A 12704-nucleotide genomic window follows, 5' to 3' on the forward strand; every position below is an offset into this window, starting at 1 on the left:
AAGGTTTTCAACAGGATAGAACCATACTTTGGCTAGTTTTAAATTTCCATTGGCTCTTACATAGAGCAGAAGGAGAAGTCAGAATGACAGTGGTCTACTATGGGAGTTGATGCAACATGGAAACCAGGCTTGGGTGGTAGCACTGAACACCTTACACATGAGAGGTGCAGTGGGTATCAGGCATGACATTAACTTGAAGGCTGGTATACACATACACATACATATACAAACTGCAAATACATGTGCATACAAATATTGGTTTAAGCATTAATAATCACATGAATACACTTGCACACATATTTACGACATGACACATACACGTGTATTTTAGTCATATGTCACTTGTATCCAAGTCATTCTGATACATTACTTTCCAATTTTTCTACACATACTATGTTCTGATCATAGTTTCTCTCTAACTCCTCCCAGATCCTCCTACCTTCCCACCCACCCAGCTCCATACCCTTTCTTTCTCTCTCTTTAGAAAACAAACAGGGTCCCCAGCCAGTGGAGACAGGCCACCCCAGGTACTGAGCTATCCCAAGTGTAAGACTTTGGGGGGATGCAGACAACCAAGCTGTGGGCTGCCACCTGCACCTAGGAACTGGGAGAGCAGAGGTTCCTCTGAGGGCCAGCCTGACGCGGGTACTCTGACCTGTGGTAAAGGCAGAGTCGCCATCTTTGTCCCCAGCCAGATGAGACAGGCTACCCCAGGTACTGAACTATCCCAAGTGTAAGACCTCGGGGGACCCAGGCAACTGAGCTGCTGGCTGCCGCCTGTGCCCAGGAACTGGGAAAGCAGTGGTTCCTCTGTGTGCCAGCCAGGCATGGGGCCGGTGCCCTGAGGGATCCCTGCTGCCATCCTCGCTCTCTGACAGAGCAGATGGGCAGTACCAGGTTCAGTCCACAGAGACAACCCAAGCATAACATTGCTTGGGACAGGATACACCAGGGCTCCAACAGCACCCAAGAGGAGGGCAGCACATCAGCAATCTCTGACAGGGGAAACCCAGCCATCCAGTGTTGTAGAATTAGCCTTATAGGCTCAAAGGAGGTTGAAGCACCAGCCAGTGACTAGACCAACTAACACCAGTGAGAACTAGATGGCAAAAGGCAAACGTAGGAACATTACTAACAGAAATCAAGGCAATATGGCAGCATCTGAACCCAATTCTCCATTAACAGCAAGTCCAGGATAAGCCAAAAACCAGAAAAACAAGATTTGCATGTAAAAGCACTGGTCATGCTGCTGTTTGTTACAGCAACACATGAAGGACATAAATAAATCTCTTAGAGAAATTCAGGAGGAAATGGATCAAAAGTTAGAAGCCCTTACAAGGGAAACACAAAAACCATTAAAAGAAATTCAGGAGAATATGGGTCAAAAGATAGAAGCCAATAAGGAGGAAACTCAAAAATCATTTAAAGAAATACAGGAGAAGTTTGGTCAACAGGCTGAGATCATGAAAGAGGAAACACAAAAATCTCTTAAAGAATTACAGGAAAACACAAACAAGCAAGTGAAGGAGCTGAGCAAAACCATCCAGGATCTAAAATCAGAAGTAGAAACAACTAAGAAATCACAAAGGGAAACAACTATGGAGATAGAAAACCTTGGGAAGAAATCAGGGGACATAGATGCAAATAACAACAGAATAGAAGAGATAGAAGAAAGAATCTCAGATGCTGAAGATACCATAGAAACCATGGACTCAACAAGTCAAAGAAAATGCAAAATGCAAAAAGCTTGTAACCCAAAACATCCAGGAAATCCAGGACACAATGAGAAGGCCAAACCTAAGGATCATAGGCATAGATGAGAGTGAAGATTTACAACTTAAAGGGCCAGCAAGTATCTTCAATAAAATTATGGAAGAAAACTTCCCTAACCTAAAGAAAGATGCCCATAAATATACAAGAAGACTACAGAACTCCAAACAGACTGGACCAGAACAGAAATACCTCCCATCACATAATAATCAAAACCCAAAATATACTAAACAAAGAAAGAATATTAAAGGCAGTAAGAGAAAAAGGCCAAGTAACATATAAAGGAAAATGTGGTATATTTACACAGTGGAATACTACTCAGCAATTAGAAACAATGAATTCACAAAATTTTTAGGTAAATGGTTTGATCTGGAAAATATCATCCTAAGTGAGGTAACCCAGTCACAAAAGAATACACTTGGAATGCAATCTCTGAGAAGTAGATATTAATTAGCCCAGAAGCCCTGAATACCCAAGGCACAAATCACATAACAAATGACTCCCATGAAGAAGTATGGAGAAGGTCCTGAACCTGGAAAGGATTGATCTAGCATTAGAGGGGAATATAAGGACAGAGGAAAAAAAGGAGGGAGGTGATTGGAGAATGGATGGAGAGAAGAAGGTTTATGGGACATATGGGAAGGGGGAATCCGGGAAAGGGGAAATCATTTGGAATGTAAACAAAGAATATAGAAAATAAAAATATTAAAAAAAAAGAATTGACAAATGGGACCTCATAAAATTACAAAGTTTCTGTAAGGCAAAGGACACTGTCAAAAGGACAAAATAGTAACCAACAAACTGGGAGAAGATCTTCACCAACCCTACATCAGATAGAGGGCTAATATCCAATATATACAAGGAACTCAAGAAGTTAGACCCCAGGGAATCAAATAACCCAATTAAAAAATGAAAATGGGGTGCAGAACTAAACAAAGAATTTTCACCTGAAGAACTTCGGATGGCTGAGAAGCACCTTAAGAAATGCTCATCATCATTAGTCATTAGGGAAATGCAAATCAAAACAACCCTGAGATTTCACCTTACACCAGTCAGAATGGCTAAGGTCAAAAACTCAGGAGACAGCAGGTGTTGGCAAGGATGTGGAGAAAGAGGAACACTCCTCCACTGCTGGTGGGATTGCAAGAAGGTACAACAACTCTGGAAATCAGTCTGGAGGTTCCTCAGAAAACTGAACGTGACACTACCGGAGGACCCTGCTATACCTCTCCTGGGCATATACCCAGAGGATTCCCCAGCATGCAATAAAGACACATGCCCCATTATGTTCATAGCAGCCTTATTTATAATAGCCAGAAGCTGGAAAGAACCCAGATGTCCCTTGATGGAGGAATGGATACAGAAAATGGAATACTACTCAGTAATTAAAAACAATGAATTCATGAAACTTGTAGGCAAATGGTTGGAACTGGAAAATATCATCCTAATGAGGTAACCCAATCACAAAAGAATATACATGGAATGCAATCACTGATAAGTGGATATTAACTAGCCCAGAATCTCTGAATACCCAAGACACAAGTAGCATATCAAATGACTCCCATGAAGCCCTACAATTAGGGTCCTGATCCTGGAAAGGCCTGATCCAGCATTGTAGGGGAGTACCAGGACAGAGAAAAAGGAGGGAGGTGATTGGAGTATGGGTGTAGAGAAGGCTTATGGGACATATGGGGAGGGGGGAACTGGGAAAGGGGAAAGCATTTTTGGAATGTAAACAAAGAATTTAGAAAATAAAAAAAATTTAAAAAATGAACTGGAAAAAAAAGAAAAAAAGAAAACAAATAGGATAAAAATAAAAATTACAAGAAACACACACACACACACACACACAAAATCTGACCATTCTTGAAGTAGTCATTGACTAATCTATCAATTAGGGCATTTTGGCTCTGTTCTCACTTCCCCATACCAACCCAGACCTCCCGGAATGATCTTGTTTTCTCTTAGCTGCCTCCTTACACACAGTCAGTCTCTGTCCTTCTCAGTGGACTTTGGGGGCACAGATCGGGGTCAGTGGGCGCCTCTAGGCAAAGGGCAAGCTTCTCCACTCAAAGCCTCTGCCCACACAACCTGTGTGTGTGTGGCACTCTCCTCCCCAGCTACTCTTTGCCACATAGAAAAATTTCAGACTTTGGCTTTCATTCCCAGGTGAGAAATGAATAGATCGAAAGTATGAATGTTTTAACAATCTTTTTCTGTTAAACAATAACAGCCTTCATTTTCCATAGAGCTATAGGATGGTGCATTTTTTTCAGTGCCCTTATTAGTTAAAATAGATTAAAAAACACAACAAATAAAACAAAACAACAAACAAAGAAAAACAAAAGCAAGACAGAGGGTGAGGAGATAGCTTGGTCAGTAAAATGCTCACTACCTAGACGTGAGGACTGCATTCCACCCCAGAGCCCAGGTACAAAAACCAGCCTGCTCACACTTGGATGGGCGACACTGGAGAGGAAGGGATAGGCCGATACCAAGGGCTCCTTGGCCAGATAACATAGCATACTTAGCACACATCAGGTTAATGGAAGATGCTGCCTGAAATAAAGGTGAAGACTGAGACTGTGGAGAGAGGAAAAGAGGGAAAGAAGAAGGGAGGAAAGGAGATAGGGGCAAGGGAGAGAGGGAGGGAGGGAGAGAGAGAGACCCTAAAAATCGAAAACAAAACTTTGCTAACTTGATAGACTGTTCTATCACTGTGAATTGAATTTTCTTCTTTAATTTCTCCTGGTTTTTTTTTAAAGTTTGACTCATATATTTTTATTGTGTATGTTCATGGTGTGTGTGTGTGTATGTGTGTGTGTATGTGTGTGTGTATTTGGAGGATATGGGCATAAGTGCTGTACCCTAGAGGGATAAGATCCCCAAAACTGTAATTGTAGGAAGTTGTGAGTTGCCACATGGGTGATGGGAACCAAACTTGGGTCCTCTGGAAGAGCATCAATTGTTCTTAACTTTGGGGCCGTTTCTCCAGCCCCTGTGCTTTGATTTCCCAATTCTTCGGTTATGGATACCATTGAACTCATTTTATCTTCAGTGCCTGGTTGTATTTCTTCATCTGTGATCTGAACTCTGACTGACTTTATTTCTCCTTCAGTAGAACCCTTTCTCCTAACAACCACCAGCAGATCATCTCTTCTCTGGGTGTCATACATCAACAAGGCAGAAAGCAGAGCACAGCAGAAACGTTAGTGTGCGATTGGGGATCGACAGGAAGGAGCCAGCTGCCCGATGCAAGTCTTCAGTAGTAAAATGGAGCTGGAAACAGTGGCCCACACATGTAATCCTAGCCCCTCGGGAGGCTGAGGGGGAAGTATTACAGACTTAAGAACTGACTGAGCTATAAAATAAGTTCAAGTCCAGCCTGGGAAACTTAACAAGTCTTTAAAAAAAATTTTTTTAAAGAAGTCCTAGGATATAGCTCAGTGGTAGAGTACGTGCTTTGTATGCACAAAGCCCCAAGTTAATATCCAGTGCCCCCCCACCCTGAGTCCCCACAATAGAAGTAAGGGCAAATTAAGACTAAAAGCTGCAGCCTGGCTGCCTGAGATTATAGCCTGACTTTCCATCTACCTGCTGTGTGATGTTAGACACATAACTTAACCTGTTGGAGCCTCAGTACCCTTATCGGTAAGAGAAATAAAAACACAATCTATGAAACAGAACTGTTTTAAGAATTAATGGCCATCCCCACCCCTCCCCCACTGACTCTATCCACCCCTGATGAGGACAGGATAGGACAGTGGGAGAGAGTACGGAGAGACAACTGGATTGAGAAGGTATGGTGGTATCTCTGGGCCAAGCTAGAAACCTAGAATAATGGAAACTCCCAAGAATCTATGAGGGTGACCCTAGCTAAGACTCCTAGCAACAGAGAATATGGAGCCTGACCATCCATCTCCTGTAACCAAGCAAGACTTCCAATGGAGGGATTGGGACACCAGTACGGCCACAAAACCATAGGTCCATAATTTGTCCTGCTTATAAGATATGCAGAGGTAAAAGATGGAGCAAAATTTGAGGAAAAGGGCCAACTGATAACTGGCCCAGCATAAAATACATACCACAAGAGGGGGCCCACCCCGACACTGTCTGTGATATTTTGCTATACTTGCGGACAGCAGCCTGTCATCATAGAGGGTTCACTCAGTAACTGATGGAAACTGATGCAGAGCCAAACATTAACCCTGTGGAAGGGCAGGGGTAGAAAAGTTTGAAGAAGGAGCCAGAGGGGTCAAGGATATATCAAGACAACATGTAGAATCTACTAACCTGGGCCCACAGGGGCTCATAAAGCCTGGACTGCCAACCAGGACTGCCAACCAGAGAGAAAGTATGGGAGGCACCCAGGTCCTCCGCACCCATGTAGCAGTTGTGCAGCTGGGTCTTCATGTCAGACTCCTAAAGTGGGAGTAGAGCTGTCTTTGTCTTCACTGCCTCCTTTTGGACCCCCTACCTGGGCTGCCATGTCTAGCCTCAGTGGGAGAAGATGGGCCTGGTCTTACTGCAACTTGATATGCCAAGGCAGGTTTGATGTCCAGGGAGGCCTCCCCTGTTCTGAGGTAGGGGATCCAAAAGGAGGCAATGAAGGGTGGAGGGGAGAGTGAGGTAAAGGGGAAGTGTGGGAAGGGAGGGGAAGCTGTGATTGGGATGTAAAGTAAATAACTTAATAAAAAAGGAAAGAAAGAAAGAAAAAAAGAAAGAAAGAAAGAAAGAAAGAAAGAAAGAAAGAAAGAAAGAAAGAAAGAAAGAAAGGCTTAGCTTGTGACAATTTTTGGCACATGGCCCATTTAAAATTATAATATTTTTAGTAATTCTTTGACAATTTCATAGAGTGTATTTTGAATATATACACCCCCACTTCTCCCCATATATCCTTCAAGCACCACCCCCTCACCTTTCACCCACTCCCAACTTCATGCATGTGTACTTACTTGTGCTCTTTCTTCTCTATTTCTTGCTCCCTTACTCAAAAACACCAAGTCTTAATTTGCACAGCCGTATCCTCATGGGTGTAAGTTATCAGCTGGTCAAGGTACCAGGGCCTACACCCTTAAAGAGGACAGACTCTCTGTCTTCCCCAGAAGCCATGGGCTGTCATTAGCTTCTCCGGTGTGGGGAGCGGTGAGGCCCTTCCCCTTTCCTGCTGGAATGTTGCCTGGCTGGGTCTTGTGCAAGTGACCATAGCAGCTTTTCAGTTTGTGAGTCCTAGCATGTCCAGACGTTGCTTCTGCTCCAGTCCTCTCTGGATTCTGGCTCTTATATTCTTCCTACCCATCTTCCACAGTGAGATGACCTCAGGGTCCTGTTTGAGGCAGAGCCCTCCACGTTGATTAGTCTCGCAGCACTTCTTGATTGTTACGTGTGACTGCAGCCACTATGGCTACTTAAATAGTCACAGACTTAGGAATTTCATTGCCTTTCTCTGCATTCCTTCCCTGGTTCTCCCAGAATCTTCTGGAAGACATAGGGCATGATAATAAAGGAACCCAGAAGTTAGAAAGGAAGATTTTGCAAAATGGAGAGCACATCACCTCTTATTTCTTCCCTTGTGAGAAAGCTTACCTGTCCTGTTTTTCCATCAACTCTGGGCTTCTTTGGGTCACATGAGGCATATGTGCAAGCAAATGCTGAAAACGCTCTTGCATACACTCGAGCTATACCAAATATGGGTATTGATTAAGAATGGGCATATTAATGTAATACATTTTACCCTGTTTCAACTCTTCCAATGATCTTCCAGTTGAAGGTTAATTTGAGGAATCTGTCTCACATGTTGCACGTGTGTTCGGATATATGTGGTGAGGAAGATATTTTAGAGATAACCTTATTATCAAATAGGTTTGTTACATTTCTCACTGAAGCATTTTAGATAAGTTAACCGATGCCTGTGTGGATACCAAGGTTGTGAAAACAGATGTTGGTCCTGATGTTTGAACTCCACCACTACCTGTGTTATAAAGAAGTATTTCAGAGGGCTAGTTTCCCATGGAACATTTCTTCAGAAATGCTGCCTTATAGAAAAATGGAGAAGATTTTCAAACATCAGGCAACCAAGAGAACAAACTGAGAAGGCTTTTTGCTTCTTGATGGCCCGAGTTGTTGGTGACTAGATTGAAGAAAGAATGTTTAAGTTTGTATAAGATGTAATGCATCTGTGAAAGAAAGGAGATGTTTTGTGGGATGTTTTGTGTCTCCAACAAAAGATGAAATATTTTAAATACTCTATAAAAATGAATTAAATATTCTGTAGTCATTCCAACCTATATAAATCTCTAATGAGATACTCATTTAGGGACATTTTTATCAAAGAAGAGACTTCCTGAATTTTCTAAGATGGGTAACGGTTGGAGAGAAGAGAAGCAATGAGCACGTAAGAGCGCCCTCCTCTCATGGGCTTCCCTTGGTGAAGGCCTGCTCTTCCCTAAATCTCCTTATCTATCCCACTTGAGAAGTTGTAATGTAACAATCCTAACCTCTCTTCTCTCTTTCTCCCCTCTTCCTTTCCCTTCCCCATTTCCCTGCCCCATGTTTCCTCCCTTGGTCTCCAGGAACCTTCTGCATCATTTCACTGTGCACCTGTGTGGCTGGGATCAACTTTGAGCTATCACGTTATCCGCGCTACCTATACGGACTCCCGGATGACATCAGCCATGGCTACGGATGGTCCATGTTCTGTGCATGGGGGGGCCTGGGCCTCACGCTAATCTCGGGATTCTTCTGTACCTTGGCCCCCTCTGTCCAACCTGTCCCGAGGACCAACTGCCCTAAATCCAGACCAGAGAATGGGACAGTGTGCTAAACAAACAAACAAACCCATACCTATATATATATATAAATATATATATAATATACATATATAAAATGAAACTCAATCAAGATGATGCCAGTGCCAAGGTAGAGTTGAGTTGGCTCAGGCACCTGCATCTCACCAGACTTTGTGTTGCCTCATATCCAAGATGGGAAAAATGTCCCCATCCTGTGGCTCTCTCATCCGTTTTTTGACTTTGGCTTTGTGATTTCTTCAAGACAGAGTGAAAGCCACCATAGGCATCTTGATCCTTGTCAGTTGTAAGGATCTGGTGGTGAGCTGGAAGGGACAGAGGCAGTGGTCTAAAGCGACAGATTCAGAGAAGGACGTGCCACACTCTGGGCCAAGAGGAGAGGACACCACCACCACCCCAGCCATCATATCATGGCGGAAGCTCAGTCCCTTGAGGTCATAGAATGTAACCACATCTTTGAGGCCATCTTCAGAACCACTTCTCTGCTCTTCCTGTTCTGAGCTCCTTCCCAACCCACCAGCGACCCAGCACAAGTGGAAGAGAAAACCCATCAAGAAGGAAGTTTTCTCTTTGTGGCCAAACCTTTGGACGATGCTTTAGAGGTGGGAAGGGGACACAAGATGCTGAGAGGCAAGATTCACATCAACTAAAGGACATTCCGGTGGACGCTCAGAAAACCCAGTCTTACCTTCCAGCTGCCTTACACCCAGTTAAACAAGAGGCCACCCTGTCCTCCCCTGCCTGCGCTCCCTGGGCAGACTGGAGCCTTCGAGTAATGCTGTGATGTGTGTGTGTGTACATGAATGTGTGTGTGGGTGGGTGGGTGTGTGCACACACACTCATGTGTGCATGTGTGTACAGGTGTTGGGTAGTTACCTTTTTCTTTTCCACTCTGTGAATGGAACTATCATATTACTCTGTTGTCTCTCTCACTACTATTGTTTTTGACCCATGATAGAGGCCCCCAAAACTGGGAATTATCTTGAGGGGCAGGCCTTCAGGGGTGCCATTGCAGCGGCCAGATATCCCTGGAGAGAGACAAAAGTGAGTGTGTGTGTGTGTGTGTCCACGCACATGTGTATGCACACGTGGTGGATATTTCATGAGTGTGGAACTTTATTGTTTGTGTTGCATTATTTTTCTATTATTTTGGTACAGCTGAAATTCCCAGAGGGCAAACCAAGAACAAAACTACTGGGCCAGAGAACCCTGTGGTACCTCACAGAATGGTTCTGGAACACCGCAAGATTTAGTCCACTAATTTTGGAAGTTCAAGACACAGCTGGGCACAAAAGTCATAAGAGAAGAGGGGGAAGCATACAGTTCAGGAGAGAAAAGAAATATTGCCTCTGGTTGCTGAAGTGCGAGTTATGTATCCCAAGCCAGATCTTCACTCCCCACTGTGGGGGCTGTCCTTTGTCACAGGACATCTGCTCCTTTACTAGGGGTGAGCCCTGTACAGAGGAAAGGAAATGAGTCTCATGCAGAGAGAGCACCTCCATGTCCCATGGGCTCAAGTTTGTATGATATTATGTAAATTAATGGCGACCTCTTGACTTGTTCCATCCTCATCCCTTTCCTCTTGATCTTCAAGGCCATGAATCCCAAAATAGCTATCTCTCTTAGAGGCTGGCACCCAAGCTGAGGTGCCATCCAACCTGACAAGGCCGTCCAGGTATCTCAGGCTCACCTGAACAAATTTGCACTGGGTGCTGGCGAGTGAAGAAGTCAACCAGAGCTGTGAATGCCACAGGGCGGAAACAGCTCATGGTTACCTTGGGAACCCCGCTGGTGCCGCCCGACACGCGTCCCTGGGGAGGCAAGGGGAGAATCCCGAGCTGGCACAACCGTGGTCAGCCATGCAGAAGGGGAGCTCAGCTGCTGCAGAATAGGTCTGCTTTGGAAACTTTGCCAACCGCTCGCTGGGCAGCTTTGTTCTCCCACCACGTGCTCTGTCTCAGCTCCCTGATTCTGACCTCTTTTCCTACCAGACTCCGCCTACTAACAGCTTCCCTCCCTTCCGTCCATCTACCAGGCTCTAGGTCCTGTTCTTCTCATCTGCTCTTTTGATCCACTTCTCCCCTCTGTGTGTGTGTGTGTGTGTGTGTGTGTGTGTGTGTGTGTGTGTGGTCACTGTGTACCTATATACAGGTGTGGATGCATTTCTCAAGACCCCCTCACAAGGGCCCTGATCAGATTCTACAGCAGATCTTGCACCCGGAGTGTAGGAGTGTCAGGTGAACAGGGGCCAGCTGGTGTCAGGAAATGCTGCTGGTGTCCACTTGAGATTTTTTTTTAAATTAATTTATTCATTTATATCAAATGCTGCTCCCCCTTCTGGTTTTTCCTCACAGAGACCCTTCCCCATTGAGATTTCTATGGATCATGTTAAAGACAAAGGGTATTTTGAAATAATTTTTAAAAAAAAACAGTTTTTTTTTAATTGACAATTTTCTTTTACTTTAAAAAGCCAGATTTTTCTCTTAAGGTGAAAGGAAGTCTCTTGGATAGAGTGGTCTTTTGTTTTCCTTCTGGGTATCTTGCGCTGAGCTGGGATAAGCAGGTGGCTATCCTTGAACACCCACTGGGCACTTTTCTGTGACTGAATGCTAATTCCAGCTGTTTTCCAGCTGCAAAAAGATGGAGGAAGCTAAGCCAAATGGGCCGTTTTGTTATTGGCTATTTAAACTTTTCTTGAGTAAGCTTGCTTGAACGTACTTGGTCACAGATCTTTATGCTTTCTTTTTAAAAATCTATGCTCATCATAAGCAGATCATCTGCTTTACCCAATTGCCAAGCACCATGATAAACTTTCAGTAAAACTCACTGGCTTCCTTTGAAACACCCGCGTTCCTGAAACGTTAGATGGACTCCCAGGCAGGAGATAGACTCTCTGGGCTCAGCCCATCATCTCAGCATCAGCAGAACAAGACCTCCGAGTAATTCATTCACTATTATAACTGGACAGGGGCAGACACGGATGCTGGATTCCGATACAAGCTCAGGCACGTGTTCCAGATGGAAGTCTCCACGCTGATAGCCAATAGCAATCTCTGTCCGGGTGACCTGACTCCTCAACCACAGTGGATTGACCACTGGCTAAAACAAGACCCTCTGATGCATTTTCTGAAGCTGTCTGGCTGTGAGGTAGCTAGGGAATGCATAAAGAGGAGGAAGAGAAGTGTCTTGGTTTGCGACGCTCTCTAGGTCAGACTCCAGCCTTTTGAGGGGACCCTGGTTCCTACCCAGGCCAAGTTCCGGTAGCTGTGTGTACACAAGGAATAGAGTTGCACATGCTGCAGGCTCTGTGCAAGCCAACAGTGGGGGACCACTTTCAGCATTCATTTCTTCTGCTCTCTCCTTGATTGGAGATTTGGGAAAGTTGGGGGTCTACCTTGGGCAAAATGCAATTCCCTGTTCTCACTGGGGAATTATGGGAATTATGACTTCTCCTGCTTCCCTTCTCCCTGGGGCTGTCTTTATGATCCATTTGTGACAGTTAACTTTGTAGGGAGGCAAGATACATCAAGTACCTCTCTCCTTGTTTGCCATGGCCCAAGGTCTCACAAGGAGGTGTGGAGATCATGAACAAAAGAAAAAAAATCTCTTCTTGCTTTAGTCACCAGACAGCCTGTCAGCAGCCCCCTTTCTCACTTCTAGGGATCATGGAAGCATAATTAGAGAGCTCCTCCGGAGCCAGATAAGTCTATTTTGGCCTCAGGTCCTTCAATGGTAGCCTGGGCCCTGACACCATGCTGGTGTATTCTCCCCCAGGGGAGGTTTTCTACCCAAATGTGTCACCTTTCCTCAATAGGAAAGGGTGCCCTAAGACTTTGCATATCCTTAGACATCCATATACATGGTAAGAAAGCTAATTAGAAAGTACCACATTTTTCTCTTCAGAAAAATTATTTAGATCTCTAGTGCTGCCCACCTATGTAATATTCAGAGTAATAAGGTCAAAATCATTGCTCAGAGCACTTGGTGTCAACTATCTTCGGCTGGGAACATTCATTCACTGATTTTCAATCATGTAGTGGAAGAAATACACTCAGACACCCTCTGTCTTTGTGTGGAATACCGATTGCTTCTCATAGTTAGAGAGATCTTCTTTTCTGGAAATGTCTC

General features: G+C 44.4%; 1 protein-coding gene across 1 annotated transcript in view; it reads left to right on the forward strand.

Moving 5' to 3' along the window:
• Nucleotides 1-8593, forward strand: part of Tmem178b (transmembrane protein 178B) — a 363546-nt gene extending 354953 nt beyond the window's left edge. The window contains exon 4 of the mRNA XM_052172476.1: nt 8343-8593. Coding sequence (XP_052028436.1) covers nt 8343-8593 — 251 coding nt within the window. The remainder of the gene's footprint in view (nt 1-8342) is intronic.
• Nucleotides 8594-12704: the final 4111 nt, after the last annotated feature.

This window comes from Apodemus sylvaticus, chromosome 2 (genome assembly GCF_947179515.1).
Source record: "Apodemus sylvaticus chromosome 2, mApoSyl1.1, whole genome shotgun sequence".
NCBI lineage: Eukaryota > Metazoa > Chordata > Mammalia > Rodentia > Muridae > Apodemus > Apodemus sylvaticus.